The 23,790-nt window shown below is 43.8% G+C and overlaps 1 protein-coding gene across 2 annotated transcripts in view; it reads left to right on the top strand.

The window, feature by feature from the left end:
* The first annotated feature begins 529 nt into the window (after positions 1-529).
* Positions 530-23,790, top strand: part of TMTC4 (transmembrane O-mannosyltransferase targeting cadherins 4) — a 51,221-nt gene continuing 27,960 nt past the window's right edge. For both annotated transcript variants that reach the window (XM_056861684.1, XM_056861685.1), the window contains exons 1-4: positions 530-562; positions 6,431-6,646; positions 18,258-18,373; positions 19,989-20,205. In XM_056861684.1, coding sequence (XP_056717662.1) covers positions 6,485-6,646; positions 18,258-18,373; positions 19,989-20,205 — 495 coding nt within the window. In that variant the 5' untranslated portion in view covers positions 530-562; positions 6,431-6,484. The remainder of the gene's footprint in view (positions 563-6,430; positions 6,647-18,257; positions 18,374-19,988; positions 20,206-23,790) is intronic.

Genomic DNA, 23,790 nt, shown 5'->3' with positions numbered 1-23,790 from the left:
GAGTAGACAATACTGACTTTGATGGACCGAGGGTCTGGTTCAGTATAAGGCAGGTCCATGTGATAGCATCTGCTTGGCGTGCAGAAGGTCCCAGGTTCCATCCCCGGCAGCACCTCCAGTTAAAGCGACTAGGCAAGCAGGTGATGTGAAAGACCTCTCTCTGCCTTGAGACCCCGGAGAGCCGCTGCCGGTCCGAGTGCACAATACTGACTCTGATGGACCAAGGGTCTGGTTCAGCAGGAGGCAGCCTCGTGCGCTCCTGCGAGGGCGCGCCAGGCTCCGCGGAGAGCGCGGCGCGCGCCCAGGGCGCACCAGCCCCGCCGCGGCCGCCGGCCTCTCTGGCTGGCCCCTCCTGAGCCTGAGCCCCCGCCTTCCCGACGTCACCGCGGCCTGGCCAATGAGCGGGGCCGCTGGGTCGGAGGGGCCGGGGGAGGAGGGCGAGTTCGCGGGGCGAGCCGGCGGGGCGGCTCCTCCTCCCTCGCGCTGGCCCAGCCCCGCGGCTCCGGCAGGAGGGAGAGCGCGCAGAGTTGGGAGATGCCGCGCGGGCTACTTCGGGCTGCAGGTAACGCCGGGGGTGGGTGGAGGGTGGGGACAGCAGGGCAAACAGCGGCGGAGCAAATGCGGGTGTGTGTGTGTGTGGTGGGGGGAGAGGGGCCCCCTCTCCGCAGGGCGCGCTCTCCACGCGGCAGGCGAGCGCAGGGTTTGCACCCAGCTCCGGAGCACGCTCCCGAGACAAAAGGGGAGCACGCCGGACGGGAACAAAAGGCGAGGGGGGCGCGGGGCTGCGGATCCGGTGACGAAAACGCACCGGGGGTGGGGTGGGGTGGGGGTTTAGCCCCGGTTAGTCTTTGGATGGGAGACCACCGAGGAAGACCAGGGTGGCTGCGCGGAGGAAGGCACTGGCGAAACACCTCTGCTAGTCTCTTGCCATGAAAACCCCCCAAAAGGGGTCGCCATGAGTCGGATGCGACTTGATGACACTTTACACACACACACACACAAATGCACATTTCCCCCAGCCGGACTCTCAACAATAAGCCCCCCCGTGCAGGGTTTTGTGCATGCAGACGATCCGCGTTCGCTGACCCGCAAAGCTTCCCCTCCCCGCTGGACTCGGCCGGAGTTGTTGCCTGGGTGGCCATCCGCCTCCCCTCCCCTCCCCTCCGCCTCTGGCCGGCGCTGCTGCGTGACCTGCTGTGCTGAGCCCGGCGGGCTGGATCCAGGCTGGACGCAATTAGGAGACGAGTCCCGTTGAACTTCGTGGGACTTGCGGCTGGGCCGGCGGGCAGGGCAGGTCGGGGCTCAGCGCCTTTCTGGGCGCGCGATGGACCCGGGTGCATCCCTGCGGTTGCTTGCAGCGGCTTGGGCAGGACGGCAGCTGGGCTTTTGTGTGCCAACCCGATGGGAGGCGCCCTTCTTTCGAAACCAAGTCCGCTTGGGTTTCTTGCAGGACCGGTTTTGCCTTCTTGCAGGCAATAAAAGAACCCGTCTTTTAACAAGACCCGTCTTGTGGTCCAAGGTTAAGTCGAGTTTATGGATGGTCTAAGGTTAAGTCGTGTTTATGGATGGTTTTGATACCCCGCCATCCTTAAAATATCCAGCGCAATCCTTCAAATGGCCTTCCATCTTTCTAACCCCGGGTGGTGGGAAGAAGGGGAGGGGGGCCGTGAATAATGTTTTATGAGTTTTTGAAAGCAGAGCGTGGAACCTGTGCTCTGCCAATAAAATGCAACAAAAATAAACCTGCGCAAGGCAGGCTGCAGTACCATGCTTGCTTACCTGTGAGAAAGCCCCATCGAGCTCTTTGGGAATTCCTTCGGAGTAAATGGCATCGGACCAGGACGTGTGTAGGATTCTTTCCTATGTGCTGTGTGGAATGTGGTTTTTGTAATGGAATTGACAAAGGTGTGTCTGAGAGAACCGTTGTGCAGAACTTCTGCAGGTATGGGAGGGTTAGTGGTATTCACATGCAAATGTGTATGTTTCCCCTTCTAGGAAGAGATGACATATCCCGCCCAAAAAAAATAATTTGAGAAAGAAAAACTAAAACTTCAGCAGGCTGATCTTTTAAAGCTAGCCTGGGTCCTTTTTTAGACTTCCTGTCATATTTTCACCAATTTGGGAGGTGGAGGGAGACAAAATGCTCGGCTGGTTTGAAGCCATCAGGAACTGGGATATTAGCATAATAGTTGGAAGGTTTCTGTTAGCTGTTGTATGTCACTTCATGTATATTTTATGGGCAGTTTTATAGGGGACATTGCTATAGTAACGCAGGCTCAGTCCTGGACTGAATTAATATCTCTGTAGAGCATCTAGATGGGTTAGTGTTTCCAGCAAAGCCATTGCTTTGAATAGGTAGGGCCTAAGATCTTTATATAAGCCATAGGATGATTGACATTTCCCTTTCTGTATGGGTTTTTGGAATGCTAAAATCTTGTTTCTTAGCACATATTTAAAATGTTATCGTCCTGTGTATATTTAAAATGTTATCGTCCTGTATATCCAACCTGGAAGTCAGGGAGGGTGTACCCAATGAATTCAACCCCCCACTTTTAAATTCTGAAAAAGATGATCCAGTTTCTATGAGCAGAACAAAATCTAGGCCTCATGATCAAAGTGTAAGACACAAAGAAATATAACTTAATAAAACAGTCAAAGTGTCATTTTACAGACTAAAAGCATTTGCTCCCGCATATACTTTTGTGAGTCAGACCTCACCCAAAGTATGGGTCTATTAGGCAGATGCATTTTTACGAAAAGCTGCAAGCAACCCAAACAATGATTGCGGCGAGGGATGGCGTTGCAAAGAGAGGCCAGTTTTGAGGAAAAGATCCAATAAAAAAGCAATCAGTCCACTCCCAACTGTTGATAGACAGGCAAAATGGGATTAATTTAAAATCTAATCTCAGGAAGTGCAGAATGAAACATCATAAACAGATCCCATAAAATATCAGTAAGGGGAAGAAAAGAGCCCCCTGGCGCAGAGTGGTAAGCTGCAGTACTGCAGTCAAAAGCTCTGCTCACAACCTGAGTTTGATCCCGACAGGAGTCAATTTCAGGTAGCCGGCTCAAGGTTGACTCAGCCTTCCAAGGTCAGTAAAATGAGTACCCAGCTTGCTGGGGGTAAAGGGAAGATGACTGGGGAAGGCAGTGGCAAACCACCCCGTAAACATAGTCTGCCTAGTAAATGTCAGGGTGTGACGTCACCCCATGGGTCAGGAATGACCCGGTGCTTGCACAGGGGACTACCTTTACCTTTAAGGGGAAGAACGTTCACGGCAGGAAGACCTAGAATGAGTGAGGACTGCTAGTTAAGACTTGGTTGGGGGAGGTAATATAAATGGAAGATGTTGTGGGACTTGGCCATGGGGTGGGTTTGGACTGGGGTGGAGCACTTTACAATGGAAACTTGGCACAGACAGATAATAGGGCAAAAGAAAGGAAGCAAATTTTGGAAGACGTTCTGTAGCCAGGATTAATTCAACAATATATCACATCAGAGAAGCTGAGTCTGCTGTCTGCACTACATTACTTATGAAAACCCAGACTTAAGCAATAAATTAATGGGATAATGGAGTTCTTTACTGTACAAAGAAACTTTCTCTGACTGGTATAGTTGGCAGCACAAACAGTTTTCCATTCTTGACAGATGTGCAGTTTTTCAAGGCTGCATGAGATTCAGAAAGCTTAGAGGACGCTGCTCCTTACATTAGGGCTGTGTTTTCTATGACCTTCGGCTCATGCGTTAGGATTGAACTCCATATAAACACCTGACAAGTACTTAAGGAATGTTCTCAAGGTGAATGGCTTCACCTGGCTGGATCCTATGGAAAAACTTGCCGAAGGAGTTGACGGAGCAGATCCCCCTTGCTTTCTTCCTCTTACTGTCAGCATCCTGCACCCCCCCCCCAAAAAAAGAAACTGTGCTGAGGATTGGGGAGAACTGTCATGAACATGGGGTTGCAGTAAGAAGGGGAAACTGGGCCAAATCGCCTCCTGCCTCTTTCAGTTGCAGAGAGCTTAGTCCAACGGGCCAAGGTGGACTATTTCACCTCATTCCTCCTTGTTACTGTAGCCTCCCTGTGCTGAAGTATCTTTCGTTTATAAGAGTTCCCTGAAGGGTTCCCAACCACCAGGTGGGGCCTAGGGATCTCTGGAATTACAGCTGATCACCAGCTAAAAGGTATCAGTTCCTCTGGACAAAATGGCTGCTTTGGAAGGTGGACAATATGGCATCACACCTCTCTGAGGTCCCTCATCAAACCCTCCCCTCCCCAGGCTCCACCACCAAAATCTCCAGGAATTTCCCAACCCAGAGCTTGCAACATTAGTTCCCTGGCCCCCCAAAGTGGATTTTTCAGAGTGTACAGGGGGCTGAGGGAAGCAGCTGAGCTTTTCTTTAAGATCCTACATCCACAGTATATAGGGGGAAATAAGCTTATATCAGTGGGTGTCTGTGTTGTGGGCCTGCAACTTGGCTCTCCTCGCAGAAAGGCCTTGTTTCTACTGTATGAATAGGGAGGAGATCAAACATCCTGTACACAGATGCATTGTGGGTAAAATGATGTAGAGTGCCGCTGTCCAGGACACCCAAGACCCAATATTGTATGCAAGCAATTTTAGGTTGATTTTTTCTTATTAGTTAAGATGGACAGATCCGCTATTCCAAATACATTTTAAGTTGAAACAGTTGGATTAATTTCTTGGACATTCTGTGGATGCTCAGAAAATGGGTTGGATTTGGCCTTTAGAATGTGTTGTACGGCGAATGTCACCAAGGGCCAGGAGTTAGAGTCTCAGACTTTGCTGCAGCAGTCGTGTCATAAATGGAACCCTGTGCCATTCCTATTCTCTCCCCCGGCCCCCATGTCATTGTACTTCTCTGAGGAATGTAGGATGGTTGGTGAGGTATTAATACCTGAGGATGAAGGCCACCAGAGAGATCCAAGCTGTGGACACTGCCATGCATAGTATATGAAGGAATGTTGAGTACATTCCCCATCGTTCCCAGCATCCATGGACACACCCCACATATGGGAATATTGAGGTATTCTGTCACTGAGGTGGCTTTATTACTGCCAGAAGTGCAGTTTTCCATGTCTCTGGTTAGTAATGCAAAGTAGGGAGTTCACTAGGAAAAGGTTACCTTTGTGATGTGAACACCTGGTGGAAGAATCTGATGGCATCAAAAATCCAGATCCATTTCAATATTCCTGGACCCTGGATGGTTGGATAGTTTTATGCCACCTTTGTTGTTAACGCATCTGTTCTCTGGTAGTAATGTCGCCCTCAAAAACCTCTATTATTCTGCTACTACAAAAGCAGACACTGTGTATTGCATATTTCCAATAGATATTGTTGGGTTGATGATGTTGAGGTTGGGGGAAAGAGTAAGAAAGGTATGTTGAGGGAGGGAGTTTCCCTTGGTGCCCAGCAATTGAAGATCTGCCTCACAGGCCTTGGGCTGCTTCCATTTCTGTTGGAGATTGAGTACAAATGGAAGCAGGGCATTTACAATTGTGGTGCCCCAACTTTGTAAAGTCCTGTTGAACGCCCCCCGCTATTTACAATGTGCCAAATTAGGCAACTTTCCAGGGGCAGGCGAAGGTGTTTTTGTTTAACCTGGGCTTTTTGTCGATTGGGTTATCTGATCGCTTGTGGTTGGCAAATTTTGCTCTGTTTTTTCTGATAATGTTTAAATCCTAAGTCTGCTTCATTTTTATTTGATTGTGAGTTGTTTTAATAGGTATTAATTTGATTTTATTGAAGAACTGTTGGGTAGTTTGAGGATAGGGTTTTGTGTGTGATACTTCTACATTTTGCATTTTATTGCAATTTGACATTCTAGTATGTGCCATTATATGTATGTATGAATAAATTAATTATGTTGTGAGCTACCCTGAGGGCTACAGGGTTGAGGATCACGATGCAAATTGTCCTATAAATAAATAAATATACTGGTGATTTCATAGACATAGTTGGGACTGACTAGATTTTAAGAGCATGAGAATTTTATGTTCTTGGGCTATTCTGATTTGAGACAATGCTCATATGTCCAGTGCCATCCAAAGCAGTTACACCCTTCTAAGCCCATGTACTTCAATGGGCATAGAAGAGTTTAGGATTACATAGTTTGAGTCCTGAATTCACAGAACTTTGGATGGATACTCAATCCTTTTACCAAGAATTAAGTTACCACAGATTGCATGCAACTGCCTAGTAAGTTGCCAAGTGGTGTGGGGTATTATACTCCACATTGATACTTGGCAGAGAACCTTTTATGTTTCGGGCACAGGTTGGTTCTTTTACCTCCCCACCCCCTCTCGGGCTGTCAGTGTCCCACAATTGACTATTAGCTGTCTGCGTAGACTGATGAGCTAGATAAACTTCATTTGAGTTAGCTTTAAAATGTTCATTGTATTTATTTCAGATTTGAAACCAGCATAATGTTGGCATTCCAACTTTTGGACAAGTATTGTACAGAATGGCACAGACAGAAGATAACCTGGACCATGACATCCCACTGTGGCCCCTTCCATCATACTGGGCTAAAACGGTTGTGGGACTTCTTTCCATCCTCTGCTTTGCTAACAGTTATGATGGCGACTTTGTCTTCGATGACTCTGAAGCTATCCTTAATAATAAGGTCGGTGGTGTTCTGGCTTGGATTTTCATTCAGGCGTGTAAATAGCCACATGTTTGGTGACTATTGAATGTAAGAATCTCCTCCAAGAGAGCAAGGAGGGAAGCTCTTAAAAATGACACAACGTGGTGTAGTGGTTAAGAGCGGTGGTTTGGAGTGGTGGACTCTAATCCGGAGAACTGGGTTCGATACCCTGCTTCTCCACATGAGCAGCAGAGGCGAATCTGGTGAACTGGATTTGTTTCCCCACTCCTACACACGAAGCCAGCTGGGTGACCTTGGGCAAGTTACAGCTCTGTTAAGAGCTCTCTCAGCCCCACCTACCTCACAAGGTGTCTGTTGTGGGGAGGGGAAGGGAAGGTGATTGTAAGCCGGTTTGAGTTTCTCTTAAGTGGTGGAGAAAGTCAGCATATAAAAACCAACTCTTCTAAATTGATGGGTGTCCTTTGGTGATTTTTTTTTTTAACCACAGATAACTTGTACGGTAGGCAGAGTGGTAAAACTTTTTGAGGACTAGTAATATTTGCAGACTAATTAGCAACTCTGTCTCAGCGTAACAAAATGTCCCGAAGTAAAACTCTTAACTAAAGAAGAAGACAGGTAACTGCTTTTCTTTTTCCGTATTTTCATATTGTGAATCAGGGCTGCAACAAGCTTTTCTTGCTAATTGCCACATTCCATGGGGAAATTCAAATAATTGAATGGAAAATTGGTGACTTCTTCTTAACCAACTGAAGTGTCTTTAATGCTCTTATCAACCCAAGGGGTTATGTGCGTGTCTGCATGGTTATCCACAGGGAAGCAAAAGCTGAGTAACCATAGTAACTTTTAAGTTCAGGACCTGCCGCATATTTATAATGAGCATCTTCCTTTCATAGTCACAGTTGCTTCAAAGTTTAACCTCCCCCCCAGTGTCATAAGGTGACAGCTGTGGTATCTACGGGACCACCTCTCCCGATATACCCCCTAGAGAGCGTTATGCTCATCTGAAAATAACTATCTGGTAGTCCCTGGTTCCAGAACTGTCTGGCTGTCTTCTACCAGGGCCAGGGCTTCCTCAGCTATGGTCTAGCCTGGTAGAGCTCTGTCTAATGGGACCTGTGCCCTGCGGGACTTGGCTGTTGTAAGACGGAGATGTTTCACAAGGCATATGGTTGAGGACAGTGACAGTTTTGTGGATTATCTAGCCTCCTGACCCTTTTCCCCCATCCATTCTCCCCCCTTTCCCTCCCTTCCCCTTTTCTCCTTCCTTTTCCTATTTATATGTTTTAATGTTGATACACATTGTGTGCTGTATTGATTATATTGGAATTGATTGTATTGGAGCCCTGCTGTGCCAGGGAGGGCGGGGTATAAATCTAATAAATAAATAAATAAAAACCCACCGTGGGAAATCTTGGCCGAGAAGAGCTCTATGTGTAAGAAGAATAGAGTTGGTTTTTATATGCTGACTTTCTCTACTACTTAAGGGAGAATCAAACCGGCTTACAATCACCTTCCCCTCCCCACAACAGACACCCTGTGAGGTAGGTGGGGCTGAGAGAGTGTGACTAGCCCAAGGTCACCCAGCTGGCTTCCTGTGTAGGAGTGGGGAATTAAATCCAATTCTCCAGAGTCCACTGCTCCAAACCACTGCTCTTAACCACTACACCATGCTGGCATAAGAGGGGTTTGGACCACTGCTACTGCAGCAGAGCAGGGAAGGGGAAGCACCAATTATCACTTATTTATTTTATTTACCAGATAGTCCCCTGTCCTAAAATGGTATTATACTTGTCTTCTACTGATGGGAGAGGCACAAATACCATGAACAAGCTGATGTGAACCCTAAGTGTATGATCCCTCCACTCATTCAGTCAACAGATGGAGAGGGAGAACAGGAATGAGTGCATTGGCTGTGACCCATGCGTGGAGGAAGTGTACACATGTACCCTCCCACCTCAGGATCAGGGATGTTGCTTTCGGAACATTGAGTGGAGGGGATTACGTGTTCAGGGCTACTGTGTCTTTGACCAAGACCAGGAACAAATGTAGAAGAAGAAGAGTTGGTTTTTATATGCTGACTTTCTCTACATCTTTAAGAAGAATCAAACCGGCTTACAATCTCCTTCCCTTCCTCTCCCCACAACAGACACCTTGTGAGGTAGGTGGGGCTGAGAGATTTCGGAGAGAGCTGTGACTAGCCCAAGGTCACCCAGCTGGCTTCATGTGTAGGCGTGGGAAACCAATCAGTTTCACCAGATTAGAGTCCGCCGCTCATATGGAGGACTGGGGAATCAAACCCGGTTCTCCGATTAGAGTCCACCTCTCTTAACCACTACACCATGCTGGCTCTCCAAGGAATGTTTTGGGACTGAAACTCATCCTGTTCCCTCAGCAGATTGACCAAGTTCTGGGCAATATGGTGTTAACACATGAAAACAGCATTGTTAATTTTAGGAAATGTATAATATACATACATGTACCATACTGGCCATACATTGTTGCCTCATGTAGACACAGGAGATTTGGCATAATGTTTGTATAGGGGGAAGTTGCATTGTGATAGCTAACCTCAATAGCTAACAGTTTACTTGAACTGGCTTTGTGTACTGAATTATAATGTACACAAGCAATTACTGAGTAATTCAGTTATATTCCTGAAGATAAACCACATGAGAAGGATCAATATCATGCTGTGTCATGCATTTCCACATTCTTAGAATAGTTATATGGGGGAAACACAAGCAATGACATTGCTTTTTTGAAAGTAAAGAGATGTCCATGTAAGGGCTTGGGAACTCATGGCTCCTTGGCACCTTTTCAGCTATTATGCCTAGACCATGGAGTGATCTTCCTCAGGAAGTTCTTTGACCTTGCTCCTAATTGTCCAGTATCTGCTTAATATCTTCTTAAAATGGTTTCTGTTTTGAAGGGGATTGGTTGGGCTTCTTGTTACTTGTTCTAATACTGTTGTTTTCTTGTTTTAACACTTTACTATTTTTTTGGTTTAGTTGGGGTTTTTTTTTTGGTGCTGCTCTTTAATATTTTGCGATTTATGTGTTTTCAGTTGTTTTGGGGTTTTAGAGTACCGATTCTGTATACTTTTGCCTTCACGAATGATTTATTTACAGTAGTAGAGAGATGGGATATAAATGCACTTGTTGATATATCCAAAAGCGCAGAATCCTGGTTTTATTTTTTTCCGTAGTATTTGGCTTTACTAACTACCCCCTTCCAAAATATCTTGATGTTTAAATCAAATTAAAACTTGAATAATCAGAGATGGCCCCGTATTTCTGCCATTAAGATGGATACGCCTAAACTATTTAACTACTGAACCTTTACTGCCCAAGTTATTTTTCTTGGTTCAACTTCTATGAAGTAGGCCCTTATCAAGCAGGAACATCCTAAGGTCCAACTACTGAAACCATTAGCGGCTAGAAGGTGGAGATGAGTGGAGGACTAATAGAAGGTGGAGATGAGTGGACGACTAATATTTGGAGTGCTTCCCCATCATCTTCTGGCAACTGAGGTTGTCTGACTAAGCTTTATTTTTGTTGTGTAAAGTGTGGGGGGACCTGTCACATGAACACAATGAAACTGCCTTATGCTGAATAAAACCCTTGGTCCATCAAAGTCACTGCCTGGCCAGGTTTTTCTAGTGGCTGCTATCTACAATTAATGAATGCCATCTTGCTTTATGGAGTATATAATTTTAATGTAGTTTTAAAGTATGCTTTAACCGATGTTTTATGATTATATTGTTGTGACCCGCTCTGAGCCTGGCTAGCTGGGAATGAGGGCGGACTATAAATACCATGAATGAATAAATTGTCTACTCAGACTGGCAGCAGCTCTCAAGTATCTCAGACAGAGGTATTTCACATCACTTACTGCTAGATCTATTTAACTGGAGATGCTGGGGATTGAACCTGGGACCTCCTCCATGGCAAGCAGATTCTTAGCTGTGGCCCCTTCTGAATTGTGTGCCTCACCAACTGACTTTAGATTTTAAAATGTGGTCCATCTTTCACTCTTATGATGTCACTAACTAACCTCGTACTATATACAATATCTATTGTGGTAAAGTGAATGGAAAATCTGTTGCATGGGGCACTGGGTAGGAAGGCTCGGGTTTCACTGTTCTTTCACTGTTCTTTCAGTCATGTGCAATGTTGCTTCAGACTAGCCTTAGGAAGATCTCTGTCTCTTGGCTATTAGCTTATGGAGGAGCACAAGACAACATAGTTAGGGTTATCTCCTTTAATTGTCACGACAAAAGAGGCTAATCCTCTAATGTGTTATCATGAGATCCCTTGAAGGAACCATGATAAAATATACGTCCAGATTTGTCGGCCTGCAGATGATCACTGTTTACAATGTGTTACAGCTTGTTCCCAAATCCTTAGCATGAGCGTTCACACAGCAGGCTCCGCATGCGCCTGACATCCATACTGGAATACCCTTCCATAATCCATTTGGCTAGCCTGTTGCTGTGTTCGTGCATGCAATTTTCCTCCCCTTGTCCCAACACTTTTGTATTAAATATATTAATGTTCAATTTATCTGCTTCCGCTTTCGAAAAATGCATTAAGATTCTGATTTTGCTCAAGGATAGCGGCATAAAATCAATTCAGTAAATAAGCTGGTTCTTACACAGCCTGCGTCTGAAAACAGGAAGACTTAATTTATTTTCGATTTTATATCTTTGCGCGTTCTTCTTAAAACTGAACGGTATATTTTATCCCTGCTGAAGCGTTGTTTTATTTTCTAGTTCTCCTTAATTAAAGCCACTTCCAGAAATTGTAGTCAATCGGTGGCCCCTTGAACAAGGAGGAATCCAAGGCATAATGAAAGTTGGCTTCATGGCTAGCACATCATATTTGGTTCTTTTGTCCATGCGAGCTCCAGCCGGTGAAGCCGTTTCGTAGATCTATCGATTATGGCCAAGCTGGTGCTGGATGCCATACTGTGATTCTTTTATTAACTTTTTTCTCCTCCCTTTACAATTCCAGCTAGTGGTACTCTTCTGCGTTTGGCACTCTGCCCACCATAGCACAGAGCAGTCTGTTACTGGGTTTTATTGGCATTCAGGGCTGTTTCCCAGATGCTTTCTCGCCGTTGCAAGCAGCTCTTAAAAAACTGTGTACAGTGAATGATTTGTCTTTTGTGTGTTTAAGAAGGCAGACATTTGAACAAGTAAAGCATTTCAGGCGGAATGTGTCTCTGTTGCATGTATTAATTAGAACGAGTCTTTCTCAGAATGTTACACCTAATTATGCAAAGGCTGCTATTTAAACTCAAACGCTTGGAATTAGATATTCTAAGCAATAGAGGAATACATACATGACATTTCCAAGTGTGTTATTAAAGTGAATGGAAAAATAGCATCCCTTATGTCTTTTTTTTGGAGGGGGGGGGACAAATCTATAACAGAAGTTTTTCTTAGCAATTTTTCCCACAGGTAACTTTCCTGTGTTCTTAGCTTCCTCTCTGATTTTTGATTTGGCTAATCCACACAACCATTTCTCAGGCATATGTTCCAACTAGCGTAACGTTTGTCAACCCAGATTGAATGAGGAGGTTAATGTAGGTGTTGTCAGACTACTCCGCAGTGGGCCAGAAGCCAATTTATCATGTCATGTTTTTTTTATCCTATTCAAGTTTTACTTCTGTTGATTGTATGTAGCTGGTTTTATTCTAGTTGCATTCACATGTTAAGCTGCCTCGAATGTCCTGCCTCTGTCAGTAAAACAGAAATGTTCTAAAGCAAATAAGTGTTTTCTGGGAAGCAAATCCTGCTGATTTCAGTGGAAGGTTAAGGCAGATCAGTGCATTACTCCTCTCTGTGGGTGGCTTTTCTACCTTTGGCGGCAATGTGAAGCAGTATTTGCTATGTGAGCTGGTGCCATCATAGAGGGTGTTTCTCTGACCCTGCTCCATTTGAGTGTTGTCTCTTGCCTCTGGGTAGCATATGTGTGTCATGGCTCTGTTTCAGCCACTGTGCTGATGTAATAAGTAACTGGGGTGGATAATTTGCTGTGAAGGTGCTGTTTTGGACAGCCTTAACATTAGGGTTGCCAACATACAGGTGGGACCTGGAGATCTCCTGCTAGTACAACTGGTCTCCAGACAACAGAGATCAGTTCCCCTGGAGAAAATGGCTTCTTTGGAGGATGAACTCTATGGCATTGTACCCTACTGAGGTTCCTCCCTTCCTGAAACTCTGCCCTCCCCTAACTCTACCCCACAAATACCCAGGAATTTCCCAACCCAGAACTGGCAATCCTACTTAGCATGGCAAGAATTTTATTTGAACTGGCTTACAAGTATGCAGAAGATTGCAGTTCTAAGATTGTTGGTGGCGTCTCCATAAATCAGCACTTGTGTCCATGGTGGAGCATTTGGATTGACCTCTCAGTCATCTTGACATTTGACCTGATTTTCTAACTAGGCTTAGAAGACACCCAATGAGTTCAAATGTCCCTCCCCCCTGCCCTCTCAGGTATGGATTCTCCCTTCTCTTATTGGAGCCCACTATAGTGAACATTAGATGGGTACCAGTTCTACCGCTAACCAAGAGAAAGCCGCAACCAAAGTTTGCAACAGTGTTTTCAGCCGGGTTTGCAAACTCTGGTTTGACCTAACCATGATTGTGTTTAAATTGTTGTACACTTCATATTAACCATAGCTGAAATTGGAGTGGGGGAACCAAGGAAAGGAAGCATCTGTATAATAGGAAGGAGTGCTTTAGGCTTGTTTTGTAGTTGGACAGGACTGCATCTGAACTAGGAAATTCAGTTTCCACTGGCAAGAAATTGTCTTGTTGAAATTGTCTTGTTGAGTAACGTATCAGTTGAAGTGGGCTCTAGAGTTTGAAAGTTAATGAAGCAATCAATTTGTTAGTCTTTAAGTTATCACAGGACACTTTGTTTTCACAGATGGAAAATCAGCCCCAACTGTGGTTGTGCGCATTAGTTCTTGTTTAGGCAGTGGGTACGTAGGTGAAATCCAATTGCTCTGAAGGTGATTTGATGATTGCATAAACTGATTCAGTCCCGTTGCCATCTGCTCAACTCTGTGGAACTTTACTGGCATAGCAGCTAATTGAATCACCAATGCAGGGCAAAATCCTGCCTCCTATTAAATCAAATAAAAGCTTTGGCACGGACTTCCAGGAGGTCAGTTTAATTCAAAGTGTTTCTGAATCTCTTGTTTGCTTTGCCTTATTTTCTTATTTATTGAAGTTTTTTTTAAAAAAAAGCCGATGGATATCAGCTGTGCAAATTATTTTTGCGCTGTAATATTCTAGGCTCCATGCATGAGTAATTTTTATTATTTGCATTCTATTTTGTGAATGTAATGAGATTGCCTGCCGTTTTCCATCATGGCTAAAGTTGTTATTAGCGTGGAACAAATGTGTTGATATTCTCTCACTACTGCCCAAGTACTGGGTGTGAAGAAAGCAGCTTTAAGTCTACAGATCCCCACTCTACCATAGAACCTTACTAGATGACCTTGAGACAGTCACACAATCTTAGCCTAACCTACCTCACAGGGTTGTTGTGAGGCTAAAACACAGAAGAGGAAAATATAGTAAGCTGCTTTGGGTCCCCAATTGGCAGAAAGGTAGGGTATAAATGAAGAAAATAAATAAATGTTTAACCCCATGCTGCAGAACCTCATGGTTATGGCTTTTATACATTAAAGTGATTGGTTCTCCCTCCCACCTGCCCACTTCTCTCAGTCATGGATCTTACAAAGATGGACCATACTGAAATGCACAGTTCCTGGATGTTGTCCCATCTTTCCTTCCAAAAGAAACTATAGAAACAATGGTCCTCCAGAAAATATGATCAAGATCTGTTAGCAATGCATGTTGTCATACTGGAAGGCTTGGATGGATGGTATTGGAAGTTGTGGAAGGAATCTCTCCATCCAGCTGACTCTTTCATTCCTTTTTTTTTTTTTAAATGACAACCCCAGGAATCTATCTGAGTTGAAGGAGAGGTAGCTGTGATAGCAGTGCTTGAGCCTCTTGGGCAAGTTGACATGTGGGATCATATGGAGATAGGTGGCCCTTCAGGCAAAGCTCGTATGGCACTTCCTTCCACTGAATCAGACCATTGGTTTGTCTAGCATACTATGGCCTACCCCAACTGGAGAAGGGCTCTTTCTTATCCTTTTTGCTTGCTATCCTGTCAAATGGTGATGACAGGGACTGAACCTGGGATCTTCCACGTGCAAAGAAGTGCAAAGGCCACTGAGATGTGGTCCTTCCAGATTAAACTGCAGTTTTTTTATAGACGCCCACTATGCTTTTTCTTTCTCAGTGGTGTTGACTGAATGCTGTTACTCGGCTTCTATTAATCTGAGTCATGATCCCGGACACAATGGGGTCAGCCTATTCATTTAATGTGTCAGAAACGAAATGGCACTTTAACAATGTTTTCTAGAAATTTAAGAAAGGATCACCACGGGGAATTCTGATAAGAATGGTCATTAGCTGTGATCTATAATATTTGTGCTGCATTTACTGTAATGCTGTGCTGGTGACATGAACAGGGAAAAAAAGGAAATGCGCAGTGCACAGCCCTGGTGTTTAAGATGCAGTAGATATGATACTGAATTGAAGAGCATAAGCTAACTTTATAAGTATAGTGTGTGTGTGTGTATTAAGTGCCGTCAAGTCATTTCCGACTCATGGCGACCCTATGGATCAATGTCCTCCAAAGTGTCCTATCGTTAACAGCCTTGCTCAGATCTTGCAAATTGAGGGCTGTGCTTCCTTTATAGAGTCAATCCATCTCTAGTTGGGTCTTCCTCTTTTCCTGCTGCCTTCAACTTTTCCTAGCATGATTGTCCATTTAAGTCCGATCTCTGCACATTAAGGATCCTATGATGATGATTCCCCTCACATTTCTCTCTGGCCACTGCAGGCTTTTCTCTGCTGTGGCATTCATTTCCTTTTCTGCTGACACTTCCATGTGTGACAGGGGTCCATGGTGTGAAAGTGTTCCCTGAAAAACATCGATCCTGTGCATGCACAAGTGGCAGAGGAAGCAAGTGCCACAGTGGGGGATAGCCTCTGCAGTGGCTGGAGAGAAGCAAGAGAAGTCATAGGATCCGCGCCCAGATTTGGTACAATCTATAGAATTAGATAGAACCTTGCTCCTTTGCATAGACAGGGAATGAAATCTAGCTCTTTTTGACTGAAGTTTGACAGAAGGCCTACGTTGTATATTTTTCCTTTTTTCCATCAACCTGAAGACAGAAACGGCTGTGCATAAAATCTCAAGTACCAGTATGGTTCTGTGAGCAGAATGGTGAATCTGAAATATGAGCAATGTTGGTTAGGGCCCATATTTGCAGAGTCATTTGGAGCAAGGGGTTTTCACGGCCCCCATTCCTTAGTTGAAATAAAGATAATGGGGCTGATGGGCTGTCCAAGGAGGTAAACATTGTTTGCCTTTGAACTTGGGGTGGTGCTGCCATGTCTGAATGGCTGCTTATAGGTTCATGGATCTAAATTCTAAATATTGTTAACTGTGCCATTTTAAGGAGAGTTACACCCGTCTAACCCCTTTGACTTCAAAGGCCATTGACTTAGACAAGTGTAACCATACTGGCAATTGCATCAAAACTTGAACCCACAAGGAGGAGAACCTAAAATACAACTGAATAAGAAATCACCAGCATTTTTTATTTGTCATACGTTTTCCCTCATACAAAGCATAAGTTTTTTTAAAAAAGGAAAATCTGCTAGTAACCAGTGGTGCCTGTGAGGTGAGCACATTTCTGTCCGGCCCATAGGGTTGCCAACCTCCAGGTACTAGCTGGAGATCTCCTGCTATTACAACTGATCTCCAGCCGATAGAGATCAGTTCACCTGGAGAAAATGGCCAGTTTGGCAATTGGACTTTATGCCATTGAAGTCCCCTCCCCAAACCCTGTCCTCCTCAGGCTCCGCCCCAAAAACCTGCCGGTGGCGAAAAGGGACCTGGTAACCCTACCGGCCCAACAGTCACATACTAAGTATCCACAATAGAAATTTGGCGAGAATGACTGCTTTGGAGAGGGGATTCTATAGCATTATGCCACGCTGAGGACCCCCTTTCCCAAACTCTCCCCTCCCCAAGGCTGCACCCTCAAAACTCCAGGAATTTCCCAACCTAGAACTGGCAACCCCAATAGCACTAGTTCATCAAGAATTGTGTTCTCCAAACTGTAATTGAACCAATTTTCTGCTTCCACTAATCTCAGCTCTCCCTAGTAGTCATTCCAAATCTTGTCATGTGCTTAATTGAGCCTTTTTTATTCTGTACGGCAATATTATTGCTGTGTCACTGTAGTGAATCTGAGTCTGTTGAGTCAATTTCTTACAAGGCTGCTTGTGAATTATCATGGGCCTCCAAAAATATTTCTTTTGGGACCCTCCCCCCATATTATGCAGAAACAACACATAGATAATAATGAAAGCACACATCCAGGTCTGTAGGGACCTCAGGGTCAATTTTGTCTCTCTAGTGTCCTCCTCCATGGCAGTACCAGTTCCTTGCTTCTTGATTCCTCTCTATGAGAGCAACTTCACTCTCCTGGCTAGCCAGTATAATTCTTTTGGTTGGAAATTCCCTTTGCAATATTTTGAGAAGTTACAAAGCAATCTTACACAAAATTATATCCCTTCTAGGAGTGTTGACCTCAGTGGATTTAGAAGGGTGTAACTTCGTTTAGGGTTATACCTTAAATCACGCTTCTGTATAACAGAATATGAATATTTACAATGCATCAAGGCTTTAATTTTGATTGTATTTGAAAAAAAATCAGTGCAATTTTACCAAACTTTGGGAATTATTTAATATGATAAGACTGACTGTATATCAAAAGTCTAATATTAAATATACATTTTGTCTTGAATATTTGGACACATTCAGGACAACATGTACTAATTTTGATTTTCTGCGTCTGTTATAGCAACACTTGTAATGAGTATTCTATTTTACCTTGTTGTATAATTAATTTGAAAATCAAAGTTAAGAAGTAAATATGTTTTAGTAGGAAACTAGTTTTACTCTTTTTCTTCCCATGATAGGCAAAATTTCCGAGAATTGGAAGTTCTGCATGAGAAACAAGACCAGGGGTGGATTTATCCACAAGATAAGGAAGCTGTGGTTCAGTGCCTCAGGTTATGAGGGGCCTCTAACTACGAAAAAAGAGTAAAAATTATAAAATTACAATTTTTGTAATGCTGAGGCCTGAAGCTATGTCAAGTTTAAGAGGGCCCACAGCATGTCTTAATGAGGCCCTGAACAAGACCCTACATTCTCACCCAATTAATTAAGCCAATAGAATATCTTGTGTTCTGAATCATCCACATATAAATGACACACAACTGTGAAGACAGATTTTTCCATTCTCACAAATGTACAGTAAACATTCTTCAAAAGGGCGAAAAAAAGAAAGTCTCTGAAGAAAGCAAGATTCCTAGTGTGAATGATAGATAGGAATAACAAAAATTGTTATATACTTTTTGCAGGATATATTTTTTGCAGAATGGCTCTCTTGATTACCTGAACCAAAGTCGAGAGTTTTGGTCATGCTGATGATGATATAAACCTTGTGTTTGTTGCAGGACCTCAGGGCAGAAACCCCACTTGGTGATCTATGGCATCATGACTTCTGGGGGAGCAAACTCAGTAGCAATACCAGCCACAAATCGTATCGACCGCTTACTGTATTAACATTCAGGTAAGAGATTGTGGGCCGTGCTTAAGACTGCTTTTCCTTTTTAAAAAATCACACAAAGAGGCTTTAAAAAACCACACAGAGGGCCAGCGTGGTGTAGTGGTTAAGAGCGGTGGATTCTAATCTGGAGAACTGGGTTTGATTCCCCACTCCTCCACAAAAGCGGCGGACTCTAATCTGTGAACCAGATTGGTTTCCGCACTCCTGCACATGAAGCCAGATGGGTGAACTTGGGCTAGTCACAGCTGTCTTAGAACTCTCTCAGCTCTACCTACCTGACAAGGTGTCTGTTATGTAGGGTTGCCTGGTTCCTCTTTGTCACCAGTGGGAGGTTTTTGGGGCGGAGCCTGAGGACGGTGGGGTTTGGGGAGGGGAGGGACTTCAATGCCCTAGAGTCCAATTGTCAAAGCAGCCATTTTCTCCAGGTGAACTGATCTCTATTGGCTGGAGATCACTTGCAATAGCAGGAGATCTCCAGCTAGTACCTGGAAGTTCGCTACCCTACTGTTATGGGGAGAGGAAGGGAAGGAGATTGTAAGCCAATTTGATTCTCCTTAAAAGGTAGAGAAAATCGGCATATAAAAAACAGCTCTTCTTTAAAAAGAAAGTCAAATTTGTTGAGAGACTGCCTTTATTATGAGTGGGTGTTTATAATCTTTTAGAGCCTTGGGACAAGATTCCTGTAAGCTGACCCATACTGTCATAAACTCTCTCAATACAACCATTCATATTTCTGTAGGATCACAGTATCATTCAGACGTTCCTTAAATGGAACATCCTTTTGTGCTTTATCCCTGTTGTTGGAGACAGCGGGAACATTGCGTCAGTGTATGAAGTAGCTGTGATTTCCTGTTGGATTGTGGAGACACCAGAAGTGCAACAAGCTTGCTTCTGAGGAGCTGCATGTCACAGATCTCCACACCTCTCTGTACCATACATAAATTTTTAATACTGTTTAACGTAATGCAGGTCTTTCTTTTTCAATAGACTCTAGGTCTCTCATCCCTATTTTCCTTCCAAAAAAGTGCCCAGGCCTACGTGAAAGTCAGAACCCTTCTCTTATCAATGCCGGTTCTGATTACTCAGTGCTGAAGGAAAGCACCCTTTCGTGTAGGCTTCTTTTATAGAGCTGACCCTTTGCAGTTCTGGAACTAGTCCTTGGGAAGCCCTGGCTCGTTCTACGCCCAGTTTACACGTAGATGGAGAAGAGCAAAAAAATACACAAAAAAGAGAAAAGGGAGATGGAGCAAGAAATGGAAATGTGAAAAGGTAAATATTGAGTGCGGGGGGGAAATAAGAAAAATGAACTAAAGGAAGAAAAGAGGGCTGAAGGAAAAGGAAGAGAGGCTTTTTTTTTTGGCTTCTTCCTTCACCCACCCAGGTACTGAGTGCTAGTCACAGTTTTCAGGAGCATCACTGCTCATAAATTCTTCGGATCTGTTTGTATAAATAAGCTGGAGATCTTTTCTGTGCCATCTCTGTGCAAACTCGGTAGAAGTTTGGCTTCTAAAATACCCTTCTTCCTTCAGGAACTTTACAAATGAAACAAACCTTTGCCCGTTTAATCTAAACGTTTACACTAATTTCTAATTTAACGTTTTTTCCCCTTCTTGTATAGGATTAATTATTTTTTAGCTGGAGGCTTCTACCCATTGGGTTTTCATGTCATCAATATAATACTCCATTGTCTTATCTCCATCGTAATCGTTGATGTCTTCTCGATACTGTTGGGTGGGCTGCAATACACCAGTAAAGGCAGAAGACTAAACTTGGTCCCAAAATCGTCCCTGCTGGCTGCTTTACTGTTTGCTGTTCATCCAGTTCACACTGAATGTGTAAGTACCTAATTACTCAAGGATTAAGAAGCACTTGGAAATATCTGTATTCTATTAACGCCACCTAATCTGCGCTGTACCTACCAGTACATTTTTTTACAATTTTATTTGTTAAATACCACAAACTCTACAAGCACACAACATACATACAGCAATTTTCACCTAAAAAGTGCCTATACCTTTCATAGCATACAATACAGTACAACTAATTACTGATACAACCCTGATTCTACTCACCCCATATAACTGTTGCTATCTTCTAATTTTATGCTTCCCCCCATACTGATTTATTAATATTCTGCTTAAAAAGCTATTCATTAATGAAGTTATATTTATCTCTCTACTATGACAACATCTATTATTCAGCTCTTATAAGATACTTATATAATATCTATATAGCAATAAATTCTCCATAATTACAATTTTGCATACTCAAATGGCATTTCCAATTTTTTTGCAACTCTCCTAAAGGCCCTTTATTCAGCCATTTTCTCTTCCCATCTTTCAATCTCTGGGATTTCATCTTGTTTTCACATTGCTGCTAATACAACTCTGACTGCCGTTAGCATGTAATTAAATAGTTCTTTGTTATTCTTATCCAATCTTGTAGACAGTATTCCTAATAACATTATCTCTGGGTCTAGAGGAAAGGCAAGTTTTAAAACCTTTCGCATTTCTTAACATTTTTTTTTTCACGACCACCAGGTGTGAAAATAAGTCCCATCCTTCGTTTTACATTTCCAACATTGACTGTCCACATCTTTGTTTTTAATGTCCACTGGAGTTATGTACCATCTGTAAAACTGTTTATACCAGTTCTCTCTCAAATTGTAACTGTCTGTAAATTTTATGGATTTTAACCATAAATGTTCCCACCTTTGCATTGTAATTTCTTTTCCACAATTCTGCATCCACTTCACCATATAATTTTTCACTTGTTCGGTTTCAGTTTCATGTTTAAGTAATTTATATATTTTGCCTAAATGATCCTTCTGTTTAGCTATCATCCTCTCAAAGCCTGTGCTTTCTTGTATTTTCCCTTGTTCTAAGCAATCATGCCTCAGTCGCACAACTAGTTGGTTGTATGTTAACCAACTTATTTTCTTTCCTCCTTTATTGAATTCCTCCCAGGATTTAATTTTTCCATAATCTGTAATCATATCTTGATATTTTATACAATCCGTAGTCCTCCTCTCAGCTATGTTATAATAGGCCTCTGTCGGTGACATCAAAAGGGCAGGTTTCGGGCTCAGCCTTTTTCTATTTTTCAGCCAGATCTTCATTATGCCTTCTCTAATAACATGTCGATGCTTCAGTATATCTTGCTTTATAGCTTTCCAAAGATAATAATGAAGCCCATGAGTCCAGTCTTCTTTTTCCACTCTCATTTTATTTCATTCCGGGTCATTAATCCAATCAGTAATCCAAACTAATCCAGCAGCCTGATAGTATAATTTCAAATTAGGCAATGCTAAGCCTCCTCTCTCCTTTTCATCTTGCATCACTTTGAAACTGATTCTTGGCTTTTCTCCATTCCAAATACATTTGTTGTCTTTGCCAATTTTCTAAAATCGTATCCTCTATGTGTATTGGCAGCATCTGAAACAAAAAGTTCAATCTGGGTAATACATTCATTTTGATGGCCGCAATTCTATCCAGCCAAGATAGCTTCAAATTATTCCATCTTGATAGATCTTTTTGAATAAGAGTCCATACCTTTTGGTAGTTATCTTTAAACAATGTTGTGTTTTGTCCAAAAATATTTATTCCAAGATATTTCACTGGGACTTAAGAGATTTTACAACCAGATTTTATACCTACGAGTACATTTTTTAATATGCAATCTAAGTAGGTGTTGGTATGTATGTACCGTATTTTTCGCTCCATAAGACATACTTTTTTCCTCCTCAAAAGTGAGGGGAAATGTCGGTGCGTCTTATGGAGTGAATGTGCGTCTTATGGACCCTAGCCCAGTCCATAAGACACACATTCTAGCTTGGAAGGAAGGCGGGTGGGGCGCACAGAGCCGGCTGGATGTGCCAGAACGATGCGAGCTGGCATTCCCCACCCCGACAGCCAGCTGGGAGGCAGGCGGGCCCGCTCTGTGCGCCGCCCCCGCCTCCCAGCTGGCCTTCGGAGTGGGGAACGCCGGCTTGCGTCGTTCTGGCGCGCCCAGCTCTGTGCGCCCTGCCCGCCAGAACGACGCGAGCCAGCGTTCCCCGCCCCGACGGCCAGCTGGGAGGCGGGGGGCGCACAGAGCGACTGGGCGCACCAGAATGACGCGAGCCAGCGTTCCCCGCCCCGACGGCCAGCTGGGGGGGGGGCGTTTTATGGTACGGTGCGTCTAATGGAGCGAAAAATATGGTATGTATGTAATGATTGCCCTGATCTATGTGACCCAGGCTAGTCTGATCACATCAGATTTTGGAAGCTAAGCAGGGTCGGCCCTGCTTAATATGTGGATGGGAGACCACCAAGGAAGTCCTGGGCCGCAATGCAGAGTCAGGTAATGGCAAACCACCTCTGACCGTTCCTTTCTTTGAAAACCCTACTGGGTTGCCGTAAGTCAGCTGTGACTTGACAGCACTTTCTACCACCATGAACACATGAAGCTGCCTTATACTGAATCAGACCCTTGATCCATCGAAGTCAGTATTGTCTACTCAGACCGGCAGTGGCTCTCCAGGGTCTCAGGCAGGGGTCTTTCACATCACCTCCTTGCCTAGTCCCTTTAACTGGAGATGTCGGGGATTGAACCTAGGACCTTCTGCAAGCCAACCAGAGGCTCTACCACTGAGCCACGGCCCCACCCATCTAGTTCTCAGCTTCAGTTTCTCCTCTGTAAAATGGGAATAACAGTTTAAAAGCTTACAGGTGGTTGCAGGAATGAGAGCTTAACAATCTTAAAAGTTCTTTGTGTCCTAAATTCACTGAACAAATTATTCCAAGCAGATGTGTGCTCTTGTTGTTCCCTCCTCAAATGGTCCTCCACGAATCCATCTTCCAAACACCTGGCAGAAGTCACTTCCTAAATTGACCAGCAAGATTAAAATGGGAACATAGTTCGCAAGTGCAAACGCCCCCCCCCCCATTTTATTGCCCGATGGAGGACTCTTGCAATCTTTGTACTGATGTAACAGTTCCTTGCAACTGAGGCGAATTTCACTTGCAAATGATGGAAACCCTTTAGAATTTTTGTTAAAATGGCTCTTTGTTCAAGATAACACAGAAGGAATCATTGGAATAAGATAACATTCTGACATGCTTAATGACTCAAGGAATAGACATCTTTTCTGAAAGTTCCAGAGTTTGGTTTGTGCACTGCTCTTACCAGAACAGTGTTGATCTTTGCATTATTGGAGGTGCAGGCTTTGTTCCTCCTCCTTTTTTTCCATGCACATAATATGGGGGGCAGCTCCAATCTGAAGCCTATAACCTCTTAATCAATCTCTTCTGATCCCTGCATTTGCAAATGCTTTGCATTCTAAGGTTAAGGCAGTCTTCAGATGTTAACCTATGTAGCTACCAATCAAAAATTATTCCCTCTTGTAGCCCTTTGTAACCCTGGAGATTATGTGGACTCTA

Source organism: Euleptes europaea, chromosome 16 (assembly GCF_029931775.1).
Source record: "Euleptes europaea isolate rEulEur1 chromosome 16, rEulEur1.hap1, whole genome shotgun sequence".
Classification (NCBI taxonomy): domain Eukaryota; kingdom Metazoa; phylum Chordata; class Lepidosauria; order Squamata; family Sphaerodactylidae; genus Euleptes; species Euleptes europaea.
Note: the sequence above shows the minus strand (reverse complement) of the source record. Positions and strands in the feature narration are given on the sequence as shown.